The sequence below is a fragment of the Oryza sativa genome, chromosome 8 (assembly GCF_034140825.1).
Source record: "Oryza sativa Japonica Group chromosome 8, ASM3414082v1".
In the NCBI taxonomy this organism is placed as follows: domain Eukaryota; kingdom Viridiplantae; phylum Streptophyta; class Magnoliopsida; order Poales; family Poaceae; genus Oryza; species Oryza sativa.
Window position 1 is genome coordinate 27347501 of NC_089042.1, and position 25942 is coordinate 27373442.

At 41.5% G+C, this 25942-nt stretch overlaps 4 protein-coding genes across 12 annotated transcripts; 1 reads left to right on the top strand and 3 right to left on the bottom strand.

Annotated features, from left to right (window-relative positions):
• Positions 1 to 1609: 1609 nt before the first annotated feature.
• Positions 1610 to 4246, top strand: LOC4346205 (putrescine hydroxycinnamoyltransferase 1-like). 6 transcript variants are annotated; one of them, XM_015792588.3, is made up of 3 exons: positions 1610 to 1837; positions 2559 to 3095; positions 3183 to 4246. In XM_015792588.3, exons 2-3 carry the CDS (start codon positions 2637 to 2639, stop codon positions 4074 to 4076), a joined length of 1353 nt encoding a protein of 450 aa, XP_015648074.1. In that variant the 5' UTR covers positions 1610 to 1837; positions 2559 to 2636; the 3' UTR covers positions 4077 to 4246. The 6 variants fall into 6 exon arrangements, with proteins under 6 accessions (XP_015648074.1, XP_015648077.1, XP_015648075.1 ...); XM_015792591.3 differs by having other exon boundaries at positions 3207 to 4246; XM_015792589.3 differs by having other exon boundaries at positions 2564 to 3095.
• An 877-nt stretch (positions 4247 to 5123) lies between these two features.
• On the bottom strand, positions 5124 to 9392 carry LOC112935982 (putative disease resistance protein RGA3). The gene is given in 3 exon segments (XM_066303272.1): positions 5124 to 5467; positions 5585 to 5815; positions 5818 to 9392. Coding segments are annotated over 2 exon segments (3660 nt in total). The 5' UTR covers positions 9266 to 9392; the 3' UTR covers positions 5124 to 5467; positions 5585 to 5603.
• Positions 9393 to 9768: 376 nt separating this feature from the next.
• On the bottom strand, positions 9769 to 16367 carry LOC4346207 (uncharacterized). Of its 4 annotated transcripts, none has more exons than XR_010734247.1 (16): positions 15988 to 16367; positions 15834 to 15887; positions 15477 to 15710; positions 14659 to 14757; positions 14531 to 14586; positions 14042 to 14153; positions 13349 to 13519; positions 13012 to 13245; positions 12552 to 12770; positions 12233 to 12451; positions 12022 to 12144; positions 11647 to 11940; positions 11442 to 11540; positions 10881 to 11368; positions 10689 to 10792; positions 9769 to 10121 (listed from the first exon to the last, which is right to left on the bottom strand). XR_010734247.1 is itself a non-coding variant. In XM_015794594.3 (16 exons), exons 1-15 carry the CDS (start codon positions 16057 to 16059, stop codon positions 10759 to 10761), a joined length of 2508 nt encoding a protein of 835 aa, XP_015650080.1. In that variant the 5' UTR covers positions 16060 to 16367; the 3' UTR covers positions 9769 to 10121; positions 10740 to 10758. The 4 variants fall into 4 exon arrangements, 2 of the variants coding, with proteins under 2 accessions (XP_015650080.1, XP_015650079.1); XR_003238276.2 differs by having other exon boundaries at positions 12022 to 12150; XM_015794594.3 differs by having other exon boundaries at positions 10740 to 10792.
• A 6034-nt stretch (positions 16368 to 22401) lies between these two features.
• Positions 22402 to 23435, bottom strand: LOC107275552 (transcription factor MYC2). Its single transcript, XM_015793873.2, has one exon. The coding sequence runs from the start codon at positions 23291 to 23293 to the stop codon at positions 22502 to 22504; it is 792 nt and encodes a 263-aa protein (XP_015649359.1). The 5' UTR covers positions 23294 to 23435; the 3' UTR covers positions 22402 to 22501.
• Positions 23436 to 25942: the final 2507 nt, after the last annotated feature.

The following is a 25942-nucleotide window of genomic DNA, read 5'->3' on the forward strand; positions in this document are numbered from 1 at the left end:
AAACCCAGCTTTTAAGTCAAATTTCGAGAAATATTTGCTACCTTGTATCCTATTAATCCATTCTTGCTTATTTGGGATATTATAGGCATCTTCTATAGTATTATCATTTAGCCTTTTATAATTTATGACCATCCTAGATTTACCTCTAACTTCTTCCGCATGATTTCTTACTATAAATGCTGCAGACCTATGTGGACTTCTACTCTCTCTTATTGCTCCTAGTTTCAGCAGTTCTTCTATATGCATCTTAAATTCTTCTATATCTTTCGGAGTTGCTTCTATTGGGCTGGTCTTAATAATATATTCTGGGTTTATTATATTAATTTTACACTCGATAGCATTTTTCTCCCAATATTTCATAGGAATTTCTCCTATAATTTGGATATCCTCTAATCTTTGAACAATTTTTTCTATATCCTTTTTAGACTTAATATCCCTATACCAATTTGGTGCAAATGCTTGTAATCCTATGCACTCTATATTGGAATTTGATATATAATAGATGTCTATATTCTCACTAAGTTCATATTCATTAATAGATGTCTATATTCATGTATATATATATATATGTATATATATATATATATGTATATATATATGTATATATATATATATGTATATATATATATATATATATATGTATATATATATATATATATATGTATATGTATATATATATATGTATATGTATATGTATGTATATATATACATATATGTATATGTATATGTAAATATATATATACATACATACATATATATATATATATATGTATGTATGTGTATATGTATGTATGTATGTATGTATGTATGTATGTATGTATGTATGTATGTATGTATGTATGTATGTATGTATGTATGTATGTATGTATGTATGTATGTATGTATGTATGTATGTATGTATGTATGTATGTATGTATGTATAGGTTATTCAGTCTCTTTCTTTGCAAATCTATCGAGTTCATCCAAGTCCATTGCATATAATTCAATTCATCGAAATCATGACATTTTTTTACTATCTTACCAGCTATGTAACTCGGGATATGTTCTTATGTTTTTCATTGCTTTTTTGGAGCTATGGCCCTGAGTTACATAGCTTGATAAGAAAATAGCGTAGGTTGCAGTCTTGCAGAGATCTCAGTGTAAATTTGATTCTAATGGATGAATTGATGGTGTGGCGTATGTGATAGTTACTTACTTAGATGGTGTGGCGTCCCGCGCCTTCCCGCCGCCTACGACGTGGAGCTCCGTCGGGCTGCTGCCGGCGCCGCCCTCCTCCTCTCCCGCCGACCATCCTACGGGCAGAGAGAGAGAGATACGAGGAACCGAGAAAGAGAAGAGTGGGGGAGAGAGATGACACAGCCTAACATGTGGGTCCCACGCTGACTCAGCCGCAACATAGGATAAAACCGGTGTCAAAACCACCAAAGGACATATTGTCACCGGTTTTGATTAGTTGTGGATATCTGGTTTTCTGGTTTGGATGACAAGTTGAGGGACCTTCGGTGTACTTTTTCCTCTGGGAAACCCAATCAGGCATTCAGGCCTAAGCCATTCAGCCCAACTATCAACCATGTAACCCTAGCTCTAGGTGCTCTCCAGTCTCTCTCCTGCTCTCCACCCACACAGCCGCCCGCCAGCATCTGCATCTGCATCTCCCTCTGCGCCAGCGACGGCCGGCGCGCCCCATCGCCGCCTCCGCCGTCGACTTGCCCCATCACCGCCAACGAGGCGTTCTGCCGCCTGGCGCCGCTCGTCACGTACGAGGACATCCTCCGCATCGCCAACGGCGACACCTCACCATCCTATCCGGCAAGCCTGTCAGCGAGTTCCTCACCAGGTAAGTGCTCGATCTACTCCCTGCATGCGTACATGGTCGACCACTTCGGGAGGGAAGAGGAATATAACTATGTACTGTGACTCTGCGAGTCCATGGTTGTGTTTAGTTCACGCTAAAATTAAAAGTTTGGTTGAAATTGAAACGATGTGACAGAAAAGTTATAAGTTTATGTGTGTAGAAAAGTTTTTATGTGATGGAAAAGTTAAAAGTTTGAAGAAAAAGTTGGGAACTAAACAAGGGTATGACTGCTATGTGCTAATGAGTAATGACCTGATGTGTGTGACTATGTCAGTGTGTGATACTGTGATGTGTGTGAGTCAGTGAGTGACTATGTTAGTGTGTGCAAGTTTGTGCTAATGACCTAATGTTAATCTGTGTGACTATGTCAGCCGTCAGCGTGTGCAAGTTTGTGGATGTTTGTCGATATGGTATTATTAATCGCTAAAACTTGAAAATGTTGACATTTTCTATTAGAAAAAATAATGAAGTTATATTTCTTCGTTGATTTGTGATGCTTAGTTTGAGGGGTTTTTATGTTCCGATTAATATTTGTCACCGCATTCGTTTCGTTTCGTATTCGCTCCGTATCTGTATTCGATAATATTCAATCCTGTTTTCATATCCGGTTCTGATTCCAATTTTGAAAAAATAATATGAAAACAAATATGATAGAGCTAGTTTCTGACCGTATTCGATCCGCTTTCATCCCTAATCCCAGCAGTTTAGTATGCATTGCAGCCAATATTTTCTCATGGACAAGGCGCTGAAGTGAGAGACGACAGACGAAGAGGTGAAAAAAATGGAGTCATGTTTTGTAACGCCCCACGAGGACACGCCAGAGACGATAGAAGAAGAGGTGAAAGAGATGGAGTCTTGTTTTGTAACGCCCCACGAGGACACGCCAAGGCAAGGGCTCTGGCTCTCTCCCCTCGACATAGTCATGGTCAGCAGAGGCCATACCCCTACTGTGTACTTCTACCAACGTGACACTGCCACTGTTGCTGCCGATTTTTTCGAGGTAGGCAGGCTTAAGGAGGCTATGGCAAAGGCCCTAGTGGCCTTCTACCCCTTGGCAGGCCGTCTCAGTGTAGATGGTGATGGTAGGCCTGAAATTGACTGCAATGCCGAGGGTGCGCTCTTTGTTGTGGCTCAGTCAAAACTCACCGTTGATGCCTTCAGCGACCTTAAGCCATCACCAGAGTTGAGGAGGTTGTTTGCCCCCCGTATTGAGCCAGCATCCATCATGCTTGGAGTACAGGTCAGTATATATCTAGTTTGTGTGTGTATGTGTGTATATTCAATTGTATAGAGCTAGCTTTGGACTAGTGTGGTGATATGTACCTAGGTGCACATTAATTATTCCTTGCAGGTGACTTTCTTGAGTTGTGGTGGTGTGGCATTAGGGACGGTGTTGCACCATGTCGCCATCGATGCCCTTAGCGCGTTCCATTTCTTCCAGACATGGTCTTCTTTCTGCCGAGATGGTGAAGCCGCCATGTTGGAGCTGCCCTGCCATGAACGCACCCTCCTCCGCACACGCTCCCCACCTATCGTCCACCCGGATGTGCACTCAATGTTCAGTCTAAAGCTCAACTTCTGTGAGCCATCAGACCCTATATCCACCAAGATATTCGTCATCTCCAAGAACCAGCTCGATGCCCTTAAACAAATATGTGGTGGATTGAGCACATTTTGTGCCATGAGCGCCCTTGTATGGCAGTGCATGTGCATTGCTCGGCAACTCCCTCTAGACGCCGAGACACGCGTCATCTTCCCAGTCAACATTCGGCGCCGTGTGAAGCCACCTCTCCCAGATCGCTACTTCGGCAATGCACTTGTCGACTTGAAAGTAGCCTCCACAGTTAGGGACATTGTCTTGGGGACACTGGATGTAACTGCTGCCCAGATAAAGAACGCATTGGGACGCCTTGACGATGAGATGCTGCAGTCGGCGATAGACTACAATGAGATGGCAGGGATGCCCAACAAGCATACCAAGGGAAACCTGCCAGATACAGAATTACGAATGGTCTCTTGGCTAGGCATGCCAGTTTATGATGCGGATTTTGGGTGGGGGAAGCCGGAGATGATGTCTCGTGCGGAGTCTGTGCGTGGCGGATTTGTTTATATGATGGATGGCATTGACAACGATGGGGGTGGCGTGCGTGTGCTCATGTGTATGGAGGCACGAAAGATGGAGGAGTTCGAGCGACTGTTTTATGCCAAGTTTGCACAATGAAGAAACTACCTAGCTAGAACATGATGCATGTTTTCTGTTCTATTATCAATAATGGATGTTTCATGTAATAATATAACCAAATACCTCCATATATTTTGGTGGCATGGTTGTTTCAGACATGACAGGGTGTGGTTGATTTACGCGGACACCACAAAAATGTGGTTGATTTACACCAATGAGCTTTTTTTAAGATAATTAAAATGGATTATATCCCTAGGCCCCCAGCCCCTGCCGTTAGGGTAAGTTTGGTCACAGGAAATCGGGATGGACAGTAATCTTAATGTAATCCTAACCATGGCAATCAGGCAATAGAGAATGTAAACATTCGTAGAAGCGTACTCCCTCCGTTAAAAAAAAAATCAACTTCTAGAGTTTGAATTTTATCTCACAAAAAACCAATTTTTATACTCCTACCTACCCTCCGCACGTAAAACGAGAAGTTTTATTCCTTCAATACCCTTTAACAACATGTCACTCTTACTATTTTTTTAATGATTAAATGTATTTTAGTCATTCTCACTCTCTGCTAATTTTATCTAGGGATGCTAGGAATTGACTCTTTGTGGGACCGAGGGAGTAGGCGTTAATTCCTAATGCCGTGTATTAATTCCCAGAATGTTGGTTAGCCGGAATATCCTATATCTCTAACTAACATTCCTGGTGGTTTTATCAAACATAGGAATCAACTAGAATTACTCCACGATTTATGGGAATATATATAATCAACATTCTTGTAACCAAACACACACTAGACCAATGGAAATGTTTTTTTTAAAAAAAAATCCAAGTCTCAGGTGTTATATATAGGTTATTCAGTTTCTTCCTTTGCAATCTATCGAGTTCATCCAAGTCCAATTCATATATAATTCAATTCATCGAAGTCATGCCATCTTTTTACTATCTTACCAGCTCCTCATCAGGGTTGGCATCTAATTTTTAGAGCTATGTAACTAAGGATATATTCTTGTGCTTTTTTGGAGCTATGTAACTCAGGATATAAAAAAACATTTTTTATCAAGCTATACTTAATAAAAATACAAGTACATAGCCTGATAAAATAAATTAGGGGTAGATTGTAGTCAAAATAAACCTTACCAAATTTTGACAATTTGACAATATTGTCAAGTTTTGGCAGAATTTCTTATGTATTTACTAAAGTTCGATTAAAAAAACTAAATAAATGCACATGTTTAACAACTTTAGCAATAATAGTATTTGAAATAGCATCAATCTGAACAGCTTGTAGATGTCACCATTTCCGATCTTCGTAGCCTGGAACATTTTTAGATAGAGGCCATTGCAGCCTGTAACTGAAGTTCTCATCTGTATGCTGAGAAGATGTGCCACCTTGCTATCCAACAGCGTCTAGCAAACACAACTATAAACAAGCGCTGAAAAGAAGTAAAAAATGGAAGTGGTTGATAACTTGGTAGGAGCTATATTTTGATGGATTATTCAACTACTGTTAATAGTTGAACAAGATGATGGAATAGCAGCAACGTACGCACCTCAATCAGGTACTAGCAGTCAGCAGAAGGGGAGGAACCTCTTGCGATAGTACCTTTCTGAAAATATTATTGATTTATCTGGAATGGAGGAGAGCAAGTCAAAATACTCACCACCTTCTTTGCAACGTCTTACAAGCTGATCATTGCTGACACTGCAGGAATATAAATGTAGGTATTCGAGGGTCGGGAGCCGCTGGAGGAGACCCTCCGGAAATTTCTCTATCCCCGACAACCATCAAGATGTAATTTCCTCAGGGAAGTGAGGCCATCCATTCCATCGGGCAGCAATTTCAGGGACTCACACTTTATTACGATGAAATTCCTTAGACTTGCCAAATTTCCAAGGTTTGGAGGCAGTGGTACGACCAAATTCTGGCAACTTTGAATAAACAATTCCTCGAGCGATGCAGGCAACTTCGGGATCTCCACTATTCCGGAACAACTAGTTATATTTAATTCCTCTAGACAGGATAAATAAAGGATTTCCTCGGACAAAGAAAAATTTATTCCCAGGCTGGTAAACTTAAAAATATGAAGGGAGCGGAGGCGAATCAAGCACCTGAGCTCCTCCGTTGGCCAGCGGACAATATCATGGCAATCTCCAATCACCAAATGCTCCACAAAGGCAAAGTGTACCCATATCCCATGGTGCAATTCAGAGAAACCGGATACCGTCGTGAAGCATTTGGGGCCATGTAGATTCAAACGCCGAAGATTTACGAGATTACTTTCTCCTTGGTTTTGTTGGTCCTCCAGAGAAATCACCATGTTTGCGAGAGACCTTACTTTTAATCTCATGAGTGATGACCATGAGCCCAGCGGCATGGTCATAGAATCAAAGCCTTCTGCGTCGTAACTGAGATAGGACAAACTTGTTACGTGTGCGAGCGAGCTGACAGCAATATTTGAACATCTATCTATATTCAGGTCTCTTAGAACCGGGCAATCTGGAATGCCTGCAAGTTTAGGGCAGTCACTGATTCTTAGTATCTCGAGCTGGGGAAGCGTGATGAAGCTACTAGGATCTCCTGAAATATTGACTGCCCATCTCTCCAAGTTTGGTAGATTTCTTAAGAACATCTTCTTAAGCTTGGGGAAAATTTGCAGAGAGGTACCACATCCCTCAGCTTCTACATCATCATTCGTACATAATGTGGTTAGGTTATCCATGCAAGACAAGGACAACTCCTCAAGAGAGACCAAGAGCCATACTGGTGGTAGATCCTTGCATCTTGGACAGTTTGAAATGTTGAGTTTTGATATACGCTGGAACGTGTGTGGGTCTCTCATCCATTCAGGGATTTCAACACCACCATATCCATGTAACTCCAAAACTTTGAGGTTACTACAATAAGGTGCAAGTGACTCCAACACACGCTCCTCGTTATAGGCATTGTCATTAGGCATGCAACGTTTTTGTCGGCCCCAGAAAAACAATACTTCACTTAGATTTTTCTTCTGGTACATATTGGCTTGTTTTGCCTTCTCTTCGCTTTTTACTTTGTGCAAATTGTACAGTTCCAACCTGTTGGTAAGGTGTTGCAAGTCTTTGAGCTCCTCAATTCCACAGCCTGCTTCAGTGTCCACAACATATGTTGTCAGAGTACGAAGATTATTCAGCAGACCGATATTTGGGGGCATCCGTCGCAAACTGTCACACCAATATAGATAAATATGGATAAGCTTCCTCATTGTTCTCATACCTTTTGGCAAATATTCTAGCTCATCGCAACTATTGAGCCTCAGTGATTGTAAGTTATATAACATGCATATTGAATCTGGCAATCTAACGATACTAGTCTCGGAAAGGTCGAGAAACCGTATATGCTTTGCATTTGTGATAGCACTATTGATAACAGAACAACGCAATGCTCTCACTGATGCCAAATTGAATTCCACACTAACATTCCATAATGTTGATCGCCATGATCGGTCTATCAGAGTATGCAGAGATGATGTGCCTTTGAATAACTCGGTCATCGTTTCTTCCATTTCTTCAGGAATTCGCAAGTGACGGACATCTTTTATCGAGCCTTTCAGCTGATCCAACTCTTTTGTTGTACTAGCACATTCATCAGTAACATCTTTTGCTAGGTCATGCATTAAATCATGCATTTTACAAACAATTGAATCACAGTGATAACCGATTATGAACTCCTCTTTCACGTCTTGGAGGAACGATCTCCATACCAAATCATGGAAGATCATTTCTCCTTTATGTGTCAAATCCATGTTCTCCTCTTCTTGAATAAAACCATTTGCCATCCATAGTTGGATTAGTTCGTCTTTAACCATCTCGTAATCTTGGGGGAAAATTGCACAGAACGCAAAGCATTGCTTCATTTCAGGTGATAGGTGTCTATAGCTCAATTTCAATATGTCCATGACATCATTTTTACCTTGGACCCTAGCCCCAATATTACTTTCTGCAATGACCTCCCATTCTGAGACTGATTGCTTTGAACTCATAAGGCCACCCATCGTCTTGAGAGCAAGAGGCACCCCCCTGCATTTCTTGACAATACGTGTGCCGATGGAAACCAACTTTGCTTGCTCCTGTACTTGTTTACCAAACGCTCTCTTGGAGAACACCTCCCACGAATCATCTTCATTCAGACACCGTAGCTCATAAGGTTCAAGTGTGCCCATTATAGATGCCACTCGTTGGCTCCGAGTTGTGACGACAATGACACTTCCTGCACCGCCAACAGAGTTCAGTAGTGGCTTTAGGTCATCAGCCCACTTGTTTTCCTCGTCGTTCCATACATCGTCAAGAACAAGTAGAAACCTTCTTCGGCCAAAGGCTTCCTCAAGTTGCCGTCGCAACAGCTCGATGGTGTTGATTAGTTGGCATCTTCTATTTGTAGCCAATTCAACGATGGATTTCAGAAGGGAACCAACTTCAAAGTTCTCTGAGACACAGTGCCACATCTTCAGTTGGAAATGTTCCTGGACACTGGGGTCATTGTATATCAGCTTGGCAAGCGTCGTCTTGCCCAAACCTCCCATCCCCACGATGGGGAGAACCTGCAAATTCTGCTGATCATGCTGATCCAGCGTCAGTTTCACCAACACCTCTTTGTCATGCTCTCGCCCAAATATGTCTGCTGACTCGTCCAGCCCCGAGTGTGTTAGCCGATAAGGAAGCTGTGGCACCTCTACGTGTTCCATCAGGCCAAACTTGTTCATCTCTTCGACCAGCTCGTTGATCTTCTTGAGGACATCACCCAGCTTCCTACTCATGGTAACACGGAACAGGAGTGGGCTATGCGGCGTGAAGAAGCCGAGTACCTTGCGGGTGGTGGAGTCGCCGATCTTGACCTCGCGGCGCAGCGCCTCGTACTCGAAGTCGTCGAGGACGTCGTCGGCCTCGTAGGCGACGGCCTTGAGGTCCTTCATCCAGCGCTTGACGGCGGGGTTGGTCTCGCTCTTCGCCTCGGCATCGGCCAGCTTGCACTGGACGGCCAGAAGCTGGCGCTCCAGCTTGCGGCGGTCGCCGTCGATGCCGCACATGCGAGTGACGCTCTGGACGAGCGCGTCGGCCGCCTTGCCGGCCACCCCACGCACCACCGGGAGAAGTAGCGATTCCGCCATGTTGCGTTGCACAGCATTACAGTCACAGCATGAGGCGTTCTCAGCTGCAAAGCACGGTGGAATTAATGAAGATGAAAGGCAAAGCATGAAGCGCTCTGGGCCTCTGGTGCGTAATTCAAGCGGACATGTTTGGTCCGTATGAGTATAATATGACAACTTGACTATAACTTTTGCGATGTAAAACTGAAAGCTCGACTATCTTTTGCCTAGTGCATTCGTGTCGTGGAATCCACCAGTTTGGTTGCAGTTTCGTTGAAAGCTCCTCGGCCCTCGCCGTCTTATTCTTATCAGCAAAAACACACTTTTGCTGAAACAAACTGGCACGGTAGTCGGCAATGCCTTCGGGCTTCGAATATGAATGATCCTGTTGAGACGAATGCATCAGAATTCAGAATGCATCAGACCCCGCGCACCACTAGGAGAAGCAGTTAAATGAGACAATTTTAAATGAAACATAATTAAAGTTTGACACGAAAACTTATAGCTACGCTTAAAATAAGACAGAGGGAGACCCTGACTGATTTTTCCTCCGATGCAACCCATGTAAGACAATTGTTACTATAAAACGCTGTACACCCCATGTAAGACAATTGTTACTAAAAAACGCTGGTACTGTATAGATGCTGGCTAAAATTCAACAGTTTAAAATGTGGCGTAACACCATGGAAGGGCACAGATGCTATCATTCGGGTGCCCCACGCCACGGCACGCAGGCATAGACAAGTTACAATGGTTGCAAAACTTCCTCAGTATTTTCTGATCGGGAACTAGTTTCAGTACAACTTGCCAAAACATGGCCCAATACAGGCGCTGCGAAAAGCAATTGGTGCGGAATTAAATTCACAACAATTCATTCTGGTCATCTTCGACTTCAACCCTTTTAAACCTTAAACCAAAACATAGCTTCACATGATTTGCTCACTGCCCTTCAAACCAACTGGACCTGCAATGAGAGAAAAAAAATTGAAGCATGTGATGCTGAGTTCCATATACAAACAACGTGTGTCAGATAATACTCTACATATAGCCTGATAAAAGAAACTAGACGCCGATGTAAAATGTATATGGTACTGTAGTTTGCTAATTACTCTCATTCAACACTATGGTACTATACTTGTCTAATTCTAAACCTTCTACTCCCTCCATTTCAAATTGCTTGTCATTCTAGATTTGTCCTAAGTCAAACATATACTTTGACAATTAATTTTTGGAAATCCATGTAGTTTAATAACATGTCAATTACTTATTATGAAAGTATTTCTCATGGTGAATTTAAAAATATAAATCTCATGATGTTAAACTATATGAGTATATTGAAATTGGCGGTCAAAGATTAAAATGATTACTTAGGACAAACGTAAAACGACAAGTAATTTGAAATAGAGGGTGTATGAGCTAACATCACCTATATCCAATTGCCTCTAGAAACAGAATAACAGTAGTAAATAAATCTACAAAAGCATAGTAACTTGACTAACTTCTAAACAAAAAATAACTACTCCGTAATTACCAAAATAGCAATAGCAGCTCCTACTTTTTACACCAGAGTATGAAATCGTACCGAACGACAAGCCACTTGCTCATCTTCTGGAAATGTATGCAGGCCCCGTAGACCTGGTACATACAAGGAATTTACAGTAAATCAGCACTAAGAAACAAGAAAGACTGTCTAACTACAATAACACATAAAAATGGTTCATACCTTCCCTGTTGCTTCCCACCATAACCATGCCTGGTATTACCTGCAGGAAGGCCAGATCGTTCCTGTCTGACTCCATTTGCAGAAACAGCATGCATGGATGACTGCCCAGGTCGAACTTCATCTGAAAAGCCATTCTCCTGGATGTCTTTTACTTTACTTGCAATTGTTACATCACCAATCCCCTGAACAATGTTATAACCAACACTATCGTTGGGTTTTGGGATATGTCCACCCTTGTCAAACTGATCTCCAAAGCTAGCAGTGGTAGACCCATTTCTAGATGGCATTACATTTGAAGATCTGGAATCAACAACAGGTCCTCTCTTTTGCCTAGTGCTTTGTGCCACGGGAGTGACAGCAACTGAAGGTAACAATGAGTAAGGAGCCGAAGATGCAACAGCGGCAATTTTGGCGGCAGCTGTAGTAGCTGAAATGATCTGCTGTGCTCCTTCCCGAAGGTGAATGAAGTCTCCTTCAATCACAAAGAGCTGCAGAACAAACACAACAATCAATAACAAGAATTACCCACGGTTATTTTACTTAATGATTGTGAAAATAGACCTCTGGATGGCTAGCCACAAAATCATCTAGCTTCCCATAGTGCTTCTTATAGTCATGCCAATGAAGAGGAGCCAACATTTTGCCAAGCCTATTTGGTAGCTGAAAAAAAAATTTGCACATGAGTCAGTAAATGTTCCATTAGACAACAATATATACAGTTCCCACTAGTCAGGAACTCAATCATAAGCATGCATGTATAACTCACAGTTGTGCTAATCTTGATTCGGCCATCAGGTCCAGCAGGAACTGCACGTACAATGCAAGCCAGAAGGGATCTCTCATCTAGAAGGGAAGGCTCCTTTGGTATGCGAGGTAAGAGTGAACCCAAACCACCACCAGCAGAAGTATGCGTGTCAGTCTGATTCCCAACGTTAGCAGTGAACTCTGCTGCACCACCTTTCAAGTGGATTTGAGTAGTTGATGCATCAAAATCTGAAGCTTTATGCTGATGCCTAGCTACCTGCTCCTCCGACTGGTTGCCCGATGCAACTTTTTCATCCTGGTGTACATAGAGCTTTGATATAAGATGCTTACACATCAAATAGAAATTTACAAAAGAAACAATGGTAAATATTTTAACCTTGAATTCATTTGTTTGCTCTTGATGTTCAAATTTTCGAATAGGGCTGACAATTGAAGATGAATCCTGGGCCTTTTGTTGCTCATTGTAAACTAAATGTTCAGTTACATTGGATTCCACAACCTGTAACTGTTCTAGAAAGAATTAGATTTTAAACAGTGTTAAATTGTATGAGTACACAAAACGAACAACAAGAAAACAGACTAGTAACCTTTTGTTCATGAGTGGATTCAGAAACCACACTTGGGAAACGTTGTTGTTGCTGTTGTTTCCCATGGGCTGTAGCTGTAAGATGTTCTGCACGGGTTGCCTGATTCTGCTTCAAAGAAAGCTCATCATTATTACCAGCAGCTTGTTGCAATGCCTTCTGATCTGGTGGGGATGTGTGATAGTTTGTTTCATCTGGTGTCTGAGAGGCATTCTGAGCTTCCTAATTGACAAAAAAATTGTTTCCGCGTTAGAAATTATAGGTGGTCAAAATGTCAACAGAAACAGGATACAATAATAAAATGCTACACAGTATTGTGTACCTGTTGATTGGGCCACTGCATGTTTGGTTGAATTGTCGACTGTGACTGGAAACTACCAAACTGAGGAACAGCGGAGTTAGGCGATGCTAAAGATGGAGGAACACCTTGAGGATGCATCATATAAGAATGCATCCCGGCAATCTGCGCAGAAGGAACAAAACCACCTATACCCAACAGTGATGAAGGAACAACAGGTACAGGAGAGGCATTACTGTTTCCCTGAAAGCAACAAATATTGCAGTTCCATTGAGAATATTCTTCTTGAGTGAAATAGAAGTGTCCACATAAACCAATATGATACAGTTTAACTGAATAGAAGTAAGACCAACACAAATCATGGATACTGACCACATACTAAGGAAGTCGACTGACCAATATCAAACTATATTTTGCACCTTCCATGATAAGCACTGAAAAATGTTTCAGGAAGCTACAATAAAAAACAACCATACGTCCATACCTTTGTGGAACAATCTGGAACTCCATTACTTTTCACTGACTGACTACTATCTGTTGTTCCACTACCATTTGCAGCCATGTTGTTCCCTTTGTTCTGACCAAGTGTTGACTCGGCCGAACTCTCCTGTGCAGTTTGTGAACCATCTTTTGGTGCTCCAGTTCGGTCTCTTAATTCATTTAGTTCTAGCTGAAGTTGTTGTATGGTATGCAGAAAACCCCTTTGCATCTCAACATACTGGGGAAAAGCAAGAGGACAGGGTGAAGAGAATGTTAATATAACGCAGTCAAGACATACGCAAACAGTAGAATGAAGGCATCTAATGAACCACACATCGTACCTGTTGTTGGAAACTAATCCAATATTGATTGAATTGCTCAGTACGATCACGTAACTCAGCTTGCATTGTCTGAGACTGTAAAGTATCCATTTCTTGAACTCGTGCCATCCAAGCATGAGCTTCCCTCAATTGTTCATCTTTGTAAATAATGTTATCTTGAGCAGCCCTATGCTGTAAATAAAATGCTCGTCAGGGAGTGGCTGGATGCTAATTTGAGGAAGGCAATCATGCAACAAAATTATTGACCATTGATTTAGAAATTCTCACAAAGAAATAAATGTTAGATTGTTCATGCATGGATACAAAGCACTAGCTCAATGCCTCAATGTTGATAATGCTTTAATATTCTCCCTGAAGGTAAGACTATATTTGCAGCAACAGAAAAACAAGGAGAAGCCATGTCATTGGAAAGGAATTAAAACTATCATAAAGTGTTTAAAACCCTAGTTCAACAATATACATTGCATAACATTAGAAATGAACTGCAGTAAACTCATCCTATGATACTAAGTTACACTTTCTGTAAGAGTCTATCATGTTAATCATTCAAAAGTGAATAACTAGGATACTGTTATAAGCACATTGTCAGTAAAGATGTTTATGTATCTTTTGTAGTATGACTATGCGCATAGAGACATACAGTCATACACAATCTAAAATAGAATGGAAACAAGAGGGTTGAAAAAAGAATACCTGTTCCTCTAATGCAAGCATTTGGCTTTCCTTTTCTCGCAGATGTTCTTGGAGATCATGGATTTGTTTAAGATGCTGTGCCCTTTCAGCTTCAGAATTGTCACGTTCCCTTCTGCAGAAGATAAGAAAATACCAAACACATTTTATTTTCTACAACAAAGATTTTGCTCAAACCAAAAAAAAAATGTCCTGGTCAGGGATTGCAAATGACTACATGATTTTTTTTATTTGTTATGTTCTTTTGCACAATAAAACTATTTTATCATGCATAAATGGGCATCACATGATTCACAAAAAAGAAAAGAAAAGAAAAGAAAAGAAAAGGGAATCAACATCACATGCGGGTTTTTCATTGAGTAAGAAAACAAGCAATTCAGCAAGTCCATAAACAACTCTAATACTTTGATGAGGTGCAACTCAGCTGCTTTGTTGCTCTAACTAGTAATAAATACGGTCATCCCACATGATACTGAAATGAATCAGTAGTACCTAAAAGTTGCAAGCTCTTTTGTCTGTTCTCTAAGAAGATCTTGATTTGCCCACACCTGCCAAAAGGAAACAAAGATGGTGAGAGATCACAACCTCTAAATCTCACTGGTGCAACACAGAGCACTAACCGTTTGATGGTCAATCTTCAAAGCATCCAGTTCCCTGTCCTTGTCATCCAATTTCATTTCGAGCTCAAGGATGTACTTTTCCCGTTCATGCAGTTGTTCCTGTACAATTCGAAATCAGTATTTTTTTTCCCACTAAAAAGGACAAGGCAATCTGCAGTATGTACATCAATCATGTAATGTACCCCCTCCATCCCAGATTATAAGGGATTTAGGATGGATGGGATAGGGGCACATCCTAGTACTGCGAATCTGGACAGACTACTAGGATGTGTACCATCTATCCTAAATCCCTTTATATTTTGGGACAGAGGGAGTATAGATCATGACTTGTGTGTGAACCGTAAACTAACATTACTTGAGCTAACAAGCAAGGCACTGCACGCATCAAATCAAACACAATAACAGATATACTCAGTCAACAACAGAACACCACATAACCATCATTAAGGTATTAGCCAAAATTTGGTAAAAAAGAATAAATGCATAAATTTATCACAGCATAAAGAAATATTTGATACTACGTACTTCATTCTGTAAGAAGCAGCAAAGAAGCTACCGAGGTCACCCACTAAGCAACATCCTAGACATCAAAATAAAAAGGAACAATTCCCACTTCACGACAGTGTAACCATCTGTAGCAATACTGATCATCATGCCAACAGAAATAATGAATGAGTGAGTAGCACTCATAAGCAGCCAATAACCGCAGTACAGGCCAAATCATGTGCAATTAGTAAGTTACATGTACTCAGTTCCCACCTAATGCATGATACGACTGGCAACACGAAGTGCGTGTAAGTGGAAAGCAAAATCAGAACCTTCAGCTTTGCCGCGGCCGTTACATGCTCCTTGGCAGCAGCCTCGAAGCTGCGCTGCGCCTCGATGATCTGCGGGTGGGCGATGACCTGAGCTCGCAGCTCCATCTCAAGCCGCTGAAGCTCCTCCCGCTGATGCACGACGCTCTGCAGGCGCTGCTGGATGATGTCCTCGCTGAGGCCCCCGCTTCCGTCGATGGTGATCGAGCAGTAATCATCCAGTCTTCCACCCCCGTCCTGCAGCAAAACAAAAAGAAAAAAACAATCCATCGATCGTCTCAAACCGCTCCACAGCTCAATCCACAAACCAAAAACAACACGGGTGGCGATGACGAAGGGAGAAGTGTGGCGCGCACGCACCTCGTACATGGCTCTGTCCTCGGATTGCCCCATCTTGCCATGCTCCCCGGGATCCTGCGCACCAAGCAACAACAACAACAGCACAGCACAGATGAGTACACTCACCAGCAGCAGCAGCAACCAAGGGATGGGAGGGGAGGGGAGGGGAACCGACGTCGGCGCCATTGGAGCGGAGCGGGGCGTCGGGGACGGCGCGCCACTCCTTGCGCGCCGCCGCGGCGTCCATCCCTGCGCGCGGGGCCCCTTCCCCCCACAAGCGGGATCGGGATCTGGGCGACGGGGGGTGCTAGGGTTTTGGGGGTCCCTATCTCTCCCCCGCACGCGCGGGGTCGGGGTCGAGGCGGGGAGCGACGTCGCCCTCACCGCGGTCAAGCTGGAGCGCGAGCGTGGCGGTGGCGGTGGCGGTGGTGGTGGCGATGGCTAGGGTTTACGGCGGCCGCGGCGGATGGAGGAGGAAGAGGAGGCGATCGGACAGAGAGGAGAAAAGCGGGGGATTTGGGTCGGGGCCGAGGCGTGTGATTTTGGGGAGGGATTGGATTGGAGTATTGGAGTGTAGGTGCAGGGATGAGGAGAGGAGGCAGCCCGGTCTGGTCAGGTCAGGTCTGGTCAGGTCCTGATGAGTTGCAACTGCGACTTTGCAGTCGATGGGATGGAACATGTCTTTTGTGTTCGAATCTCAATTTTATTTTTTTAAAATGCTTGTTTTCTGAATAATAATTTATATAAGGGCACAGTGCTTGTTTAAAAAAACAAAATTGCTTTTTAAAAACATATTAATCTGTTTTTCAAGTTTTAATAGTAATAAATATTTAATTAATAATGCGCTTTCGAGTAAGCGTTTTTACGTGCACGGAAGAGAAGTTTCCAACCGAATCTCCGGAACACGGCCTAATATTGTATCTAAAAGGAAGGGGAAAGAAGAGTATTGAGGAGATCCGTAAAATGAGATGAACCGTTAGCATATGATTACAAACTTGAAATATGGATTAATATGATTTTTAAAGCAACTTTTTTATAGATCTTTTTTTAAAAAAAATGTATCATTTAACAGTTTGGGAATCACCAGCACAAAAGAACGAGGACAATTTCTTCCTCTACGTGCTTCTCTCGAACACTTCCTAATAGTTCGTTCTTCCTCCCTTTAAGAATACAAGTAAATTTATTCACGAGACTAATAAGAGGTTAAATTAAATAAATATTGGTTGTGATTGACTAAGATAAAAAAGCATGTGGAAAAATTAAAGCAAATTATTATTACAATGCGCTGAGATAGTAAATAGGAATAGAAACTAAGGCATTTTTTTACCGTTTGGTTGTCTTTAGCTCTAAGAGAGGCAGAGGTAGCCAACCAAACGGTTTTAGTTTCACCCAGAAAAAGAGCGAAGCATGCAAATGTAATCTAATCTAGAGTGTAGTTCAGGCTACTACATAACTCCACTCTAGACTATGCTCCTTGAGTTATAAGGAGTTGAGCCCTGCCAAATATGCCCTAAATACTATGTAGAGAAGTAGTTGCTCCCTCCGCTCCAATGTATAAGCATTTATAAGAACAAAATTAAGGTAAAGATTAGAAGTGGTTGCTACTTTCAATTTTATTCCCATTATCTAATCATCAACAGAAAGTTACCATACACGATACACTATTTTCTAACAGCAACTACCCTATGTTTTCCCTTCTTGTAGTTTGCGTTGAGTTTGCTTTTTGCATGCAAGACAACTCCACTCATTCTCTGTCCTTTTTCTTACTTCACCTCACCATCCAATCATATGATCTTTGAGGTTGTATTATAGGTTTGTTATGTTTCCTCTAAATTGTTTAGATCAGGTTAAGATCGAGCATAAGAGATTTTGATGACCTCATTAAATTAGGTATGTTTGGGTTTAATATGGGAATAAATTAGAATTGGAGATAACTGATGGAATAAGTAGTATCAAAACAGTGTTGGAAGTGCTTACATTTAGTGTAAAATTTAAATGCTATAAGTGCTTATATTTCGGAATGGATGGAGTTTTTTTTTTTTTGCATCTGTGTGACTATTTTTCTTCCATTTCCTTTGACCCTCTTATTTTCTCTTATTTTCTCTAGTGAAGATTACAGTAGCTGTACAGTTAGTAGTACTAGTAATCATAGGTTTTGGTTGGAGCTAGCTTGTGTTTTGTTTCATGCAGATGTAGAAGTAGGAGTACGTGCATAAGACAGGCATATGTGAGGAAAAAAGATTGGTGATAATAACTGAGTTGGTGCATTAACCAAGTGGTGTTTGGTTCTTTGTCTCCTTTTTCTTGAGAAGCATTGCAGCAATGTATAGGTGCTGTTTGGGAAGGAGAGACTAAACTTTAGTCTCTCTCATAAAAGCATAAGTCCCTATGAGAGAGACTAAAATTTTTATGAGAAGACTAAGCTTTAATCCCTCCTACTGAAACACCACCATAGTACGAAGGTCCCGGGCAAGTGGACGTGCGCAGAGAGAAGGAAACGATCCAGATGTGATGTGTTGTTTCGCATGCCATTTCACCACCCCAAACAAACCCAAATCAATCACACCTTCGGTTCATCTTAATTGGGCTTAATGTCCAGAGAGCCCATTATAGATTTAGAGCCCACTAACGAATCAATTTGGTGTGAAAAGGAGTCTAATTTTAATCTCTCAACCGCAAAACTGGGTATAACGCACGATTCCTCTGGCTGTTAAAACCGATATAAAATAACTACTCCCAGACAATATTGAAGGTGATATTTATTGACTGTGTAGTCCACTCATCACATGTTTTTTTAGAGGTGGGCCCACATGCCATCCCCTATCGCCCTTCGTTCTCTCGTCTCCTCTCTCCCTCCCCCTTTATGTCCACGATCCACATCAAGGAAACCACCTTCACACCAATCTTAACAATTTGGGGTTCGAAATATATTTTATTGTGATCAAAGGATATGAATCGGATTAGACCAATAATTGAGGGTGCGTTCCCAACTTAGGTTGCGTTCGTTAGCTCTAGTGCCCAACTTCCCTCCCTTGTTTTCCACGTGCACGCTTTTTAAACTGCTAAACGGTGCGTTTTTTAAAATATATATATATACAAAAGTTGTTTAAAAAATCATATTAATCTATTTTTGAAAAAAATAGTAAATACTTAATTAGCAAATACTTAACTAATCGCTGCTCCGTTTTCCATGCCGGAGGGAAACAGAGCCTAACCATGTGGTGTCTTAGTATCTTATAGCACACTAACTATATACAGCCCATATAAGCCATAGCTATATCTGGGCTCGTGATCGGCAGTTAGTTGGGCCTGTGCCTCCTCAACGACCATTTCGATGGAGACCGTACGGACATGGGGCACATGCATAAATGCATTGCAAAAGCTTCAAGTTGGCAGAAGTAGGAGAATCCTGTACACTGTACTATAAACCAATCGATCTGCATTGTTGACATTTGTTGAGGCTTTGAACGGGACACGGCCGGGAGCACATAAACAAAGCAATATTTCGGCAATCATTAGTTACTCCCTCCGTTTTCTATTATATGCGCCGTTGATTATTTTAGATATATTTAACATTCATCTTATTAAAAAATATATAATTATTATTTATTTTATTGTGACTTATTTATTATCAAATGCTTTTTAAACATAATATTATATTTTTATATTTGCACGAAAATTTTAAATAAGACGAATAATGAAAAGTTTGTTAAAAAATCAGCGGTGTCATATATTAAAAACGGAGGGAGTATAATACTTGTAGAAAAACATCTTACTATAGATTTTATATATGTGTTGTCCCTATAAGTAAATCAAAGAAGCAAAATTCTCCTTTTGGAATATGACGTGCTATCTCTGTGTGACACATGTGCGAATTTGAGCCGTCAACACATCTCCATCGCCAGGCACCGAAAAGGGCCAATTTAATTTTAATGTTCTATTACACCATATATATGCTTCTATCAACGGTCTTTATTGAGTTTTTCCTCTGTCGGAACAAAATTATACAGGACCTCGGTCCTTTGCATATTTGGAAAGAATTTGCTTCTCCACTGCCACGTGTCCGCACCAATCTTAGACCACCTATCTTTTACCTCTAGCTCAAGTGCTTTTTTCTCATTCTCTCCTCTTCTCTGCTTATCATCAACCGAAGCAATGGAGCCCCATCTTCGCACGTGGAATACGTTCCCCGGGCATGGATGGAGAGCTCACCCAACTATTCCCCATGTCTCCTCTCCACTCTCACTACCTCTCTTCCACTTTTTCTTCCCCGTAGAAGACCCAAAGTTTAGCTAGGGTCCGATGCGTAGCTACGGCGGCGGCGACGCCCTCATCCAACCGCAGGGGCATGGGATGGCCGACTTAGCACGCTCCCTTGCCGGGAACATACTCAGTCTCAACTAGACATAGTACTCATGTACCACATTGCATTTTGCGTCGTAACAGTGAGGAGGAGGAGGCGAGGGAGCGTGTTTTCACGCTAGATATGAGGCTCCAGCCGAGAAGCAAAAGAAGATGCAGCGTGGAGCGTGTTTTTGCGCTGGAGATGGAGGGCTCCAACCAAGAAGAACAGAGGAAGGGGATGTGGGGACTGGGGAGAGTGGCGAGGAGAGAGAATGGGAAATTTGGCATTTTGGCTAGAGGTAGAAGATATGTACTATAAGATCAGTACTTGAAAGGTTATATTTTTTTTTAACATAGGGAATACACATAAATTAAAGATGTTGTTGCCAGCCAAACCTACTACTTTCAGTAAAAAAAATTAACTTATGTTAGAATATGACTAACCCTAAAAAATCTTAGGATATGTCACATACTATATATACTAGTACTTTCTTGAACCGCACCGAGAAAATACACCAATCGACACACGATGGTCGGCCCTCATGGAACTCCTCATCACATGCAGTTGGGCATGAGATGAGGGGAAGGGAGGTGCTGATCCAACCCGCGTTGCCACCGCAATCACGGGAACAAACTAATTTTTTTAAAGGATTTTTTTTTGATTTTTGAAAGGAGGAAGAATCTAAATTTAATTTGCATCACTAGATAAACTCACCATGAGTGACAAATCGAAAACGACACTGGACACAGGACAGTACGTAGGATGTACACCTTTCAAATTAAAAACAAATTAAGGGACACTGTTGATTGAAAAGTTTTTGTTGCTTCTCCTAGCAAATGATCCACATATACTCCGTATTAATTTGCCAGATCTGGACCGAAGGCGAAATTGAAAAGGCAAATTGATGGGATTGATGGCTACGTTATTCCTAGAAATTAAGTGGTTAAAACCATTGATCCCGAAAAGGAATAGTGGTGTAGTATGAAAATGGGCTGTCACAGTCAGTGTAGTAAAAGTCGGCCGACTATATATATACGGCCGTATATACGTACGGTCGTACGGATACGTCGGCTAAACCGTTCCGTATAGTTGGAAAATGCTCAAATATGGCCATTTTGTTCGCTTAATCACCCAATTTTTCATAATCACCGGATTGGACTTACTGTATGTTATAATTAAGTTTCATTGGAACCTGTTTTAAATTGTTAGCAATCCACAAGACCTAGTACAACCCTTCTGCTGGTATATAAGCTAGTAAGAAAATTACTGTCTGTTTCAGTATAATCACATGGTGAGATACGAACACATTATCTCATTTTGACAATATAATATGTTAAGAATCTCTAGAACTACAAGAAATTATCTAATATATTGGTATTAGTGTGAACATGAGTAATTGCTTGACGGTACCCATTCCGTTCGAACACCGTATTCCGTTCTTTACAACACTGGTTACAGTGCATGAACACATCAATATATTATACTCTCTCCGTTCTATATTATACCTAATCTCACCAGTACTTGTGAAGAAAGAGCAAAATTAGATCGAACTAGACCCTAGCGAAGTTTAATATACAAGGGGCAAATATTCGTTTAACACCATATCAAATTACTTCGTGTACACATCTTGTGCCAAAAAAGACATATATAACCCTAGTTAGCTGCATTGCGTTTGTTTATGCAACATGCATATATAGTAAATTTGAATGGTTCAAAATGTAGTAACTAGTACTCCTACAATTAATCCAAATTAAACTACCACGTACGTACTATAGCTAAATGGCAGCGAACTGAATCAAAATTTGCAGGTCCTGAATCCTGATTAATATATATGCCAATATATAAAGCTTCAAACTATTTGATCGAATATATATATATATAGTTGGACAGTACAAGTGTACAACTTGGTTGACAATAATCTTCAAGAGGAAAAACAAAACAAGCAAAAAAAAAAAAAGCTAGCCAATTGAGTCGATGCATTGATCATCGATCCATGCATTGAGATTGAGAGTGAGAAATATACTAATATATCACAACTACTCTACTAACTTGCATGCATGCGTTGATCATATGCATCATCTTCCATTACAGACACGTACGTAGATCAATGTGTATATATACTCACTTCTTTTCAGGTAATCTATAATTAAATAAATTTTTATAATATATTTATCTTAAGTTAAGAATATTATTATTTTTTTATAAAATTAGTTAAACTTATAGTAGTTTAATTTTGACCAAAGTTAAAGCGTATTATAACCTAAAACAGAGGGACTAATAGATTAGCTAGCTAGTTCGATCTAGCCATGTATCACTGCCATTGATCAGCTCGAGCTAGCAAGAGCTAGGTCGTGTCGGCGAGCTGCAGCGTGTGCAGCAGCGCGGCGCGGAGGCGGGCTTCGTCCTGGAGCGCGGCGGGCACGTCGTCCACCATCACGTCCTGCACCGTCGCGCCGCCCACGCGCGCCACCGACGCGTGCTGCACCGCCAGGTTCAGCGCCCGCACCGCGCACATCATGCGCGCCGGGGCGTGCCGCGCCGCCGCCGCCGCCGTCGTCAGGCGCAGTATGGCGGCGTCACGCCCGATCATCCGCACCACGAGATCATCCCGGCCGATGGCGCCGGCGCCCAGCCCCGCGGCCCAGGCGGCGGCGGCGGCAGCGGAGGGAGCCAGCGGCGCCCTCCGCGCCTCGGCCTCGAGCCGCTCGACGCGGCGGCGCAGCTCGGCGATGTAGTCAACGGCGTCGGCGAGGAGGGACGCCTTGTCCATCCGTGACACGGTGGGCACGGCGGCGCGGAGTTCGCAGAACCGGCGGTTGAGCTTCTCCCTCCGCTGCCGCTCGGCCTCCACGTGGCCGATCGGGGGCGCGCCGCCGCCGCCGGAGCGTGGCCCTGGCTTCCGCCCCCGCCGCTTCGTCGTCGTCGTCGTGGCGGGCGGGTTCCTGGGCACGTCGTCGTTGCTCGCCGATTGCGAGGCCGCTGCCGCCGCCAAGGCGGAGGCGGCGGCATCCTTGTCGAGCTCGTCGTGTCCGAGTCCCAGCAGCCATTGGTCGGGGACCTCGCAGAACTCGAAGTCAAGCGTCGGGAAGCAGGCCGTGGCGGAGAAGGAGGAAGGGGAGAGTACAAGCTCGTCCATGGCCGGGGTGGCTAGCTCGTCGGTAGACGTGGCGCTATGCTCCACCACCACCACCACTAGGCCACGTCAACTGTTGTATAGTGCTAAAAGTGGAATACCTTTGCTGCAGCCAGGTAGCAGTATACGGAGTATATAGCAGCAGTGTGAGAGTGTGAGCCATGGAGGAATCAATAGCAGCAAAGCTAGGGACCTCACCTACATGTTTGGCTACAGTAAGCTTCGCGTGTAGTACTACATTTGGCTGTTAGAATTGACCCCTTGACAACAAATTATATTTTTTTTCTAAAAACGGAAAATAAACTGATTCATAGCCACAATTTACCACACCCATACTTTTTCAATAGTACTCTCTCCATCCAACAAAAAGGCAAACTCTAGGTTTCCGTGTCCAACTTTGACTGTCCGTCTTATATGAAATTTTTTTATAATTCGTATTTTCATTGTTGTTAGATGATAAAACATGATTAATATTTTATGCGTGACTTGTCTTTTTAATTTTTTTCATAATTTTTTCAAATAAGACGGACGGTCAAACGTTAGGCATGAAAATCAGGGTTTGTCTTTTTTTGACGGAGGGAGTATGTGCCACACATTATAGGCTTTTTTATTAACTTTGCAACACTTTATAACTAACAATTTGTCCACTACACCTTTATATCTGTCATAATTTGTCTAACTTTAATTGTGGTAAAGTGTAGCTAGCAACCAAACACACTATACATACACGCACAATCAGTACCAACCATATGAATAAAGAAGCACACTTTATCTATATAATCAAATTTGAAAAACCGAGCTGATATATTTTTATAGATTAATGAAACTATCAGAAGCATCACATTGTTAACCCCGTAAAAGCAACCTCGTTGTTCGTTTATCCATATGATTATTTGAATCGCTTATTAGCTAATAAAAAAATTATTTGTGAGTAAACCTTTTATATACGTGTTCTTAATGATTCAAAAGCAAATATTGTAAAATAAACTACGATAAAAAAAATCCAAAAATCATATTCAAAATTTAGTTTTAAAATTCTTATAAGCATAAGCATAAGCCAAACAATCAGGCTTCACTTGTGTAGACTTAGAACAGGGTGGTGGGGGAGGGGAGGGGGGCAAATTGTACCACAATTAATCTAATATTGTGGGCTACATTCAGTTCACCCTGATAACAAATTATATTACTACCTCAATTCTTTAATACGTGATGTAATTGAAATTCTAATTCGTTTGACTATTCATTATTTGTTCTAAAAATATTTGTGCAAATAGACAAATATACTAGGGACACAAGTTCTTTTGATGATAAGTCTAGTGGCACTCTTTTCATTGGTAAATGGTAATTGAACAAACATTATTGGTTAAATTTTGATAAAAAAATGTCAACTACTCCCTCCATCAAAAAATATGAGGCATAACCACCCATAACATAAAGACTAAGAAAACATTTAATCACTTTATTGGTTGGATCAGCTTGATGCATGCAAACAATGTGATTGGAGGTTTGATGATATAAGATTTAAAACAAATCAATTTTATAGGACCAAGAGATGCTGGTTAATGTATACATGCATGCACGCCTTATATCATGAGATATGATAGAAAAATGATTGTGCTTTATATTTTAGAATGGAGGGAGTATTACATCATATATTTAAAAGAAAAGATGTAGGATCCTCTTCTACGCTACCAAGGTGCTAGCGGCACTGTGATGGGTGGTCATCCAACGTGCAGTGCGAAGGGAGATCGGTGAAGTGGGGCATGCCGCAACCAGAGCTGAACATAAGCAACTATGAGAGTCTCCTCTATCACTATCACCTCCAAATTTATCTATTTTATTTATTCATGAATTAAGATGCAACCCATACAATGTATCGCCTCTAATACACAAATACCAATATATCTAATACTTTCACACCCATCTTGAAGTTTATGTGAAGGTTGCCTTTTGATTTAGAGGTAGCTCATCATTTCTCTTCTCACTTCTCTCCTCCACCTCATCACTCAATCCTATGTTGCACTCTTAGAGATAATATATAGAATATTATAGTACTTGCCCTCATAAATGTGAAGATGGAGACTCAGTGTCTGAGAGGCTGTCAAGTTTAATGGAGGAAATCACCAAGAACTAAGATTACATGGTGCTCGACACCCACCTACTGTTCTTAAAAAGTATCGTCACAATAATATAAGCTTGCTAAATTTATAAATCTATTTTTAATATAATTTAAATCGTACTTAAAGTTTTAAGTTTTTGTCAAAATCCTGCACTAAACGTAAAATATTTATGACCGGAAGTGACTATATAATACCCAGATGCTTGCAATACACACAAGATAATGTCGCACAATACATCACACATGAAAGTTATATCATTAAGGGACTCCTTCTCGGCCACAGGCACGCGCACACACTCTCAGTCTCTCGTTCGATCGCTCTCTTATACTCCATCCGTATTTTAATGTATGACACCGTTGACTTTTCAACAAACGTTTGACCATTCGTTTTATTCAAATTTTTTGTGCAAATATGAAAATATTTGTGTCATGCTTAAAGAACATTTGATGACGAATCAAGTCACAATAAAATAAATGATAATTACATAAATTTTTTAAATAAGACGAATGGTCAAACGTTAGACAAAAAGACA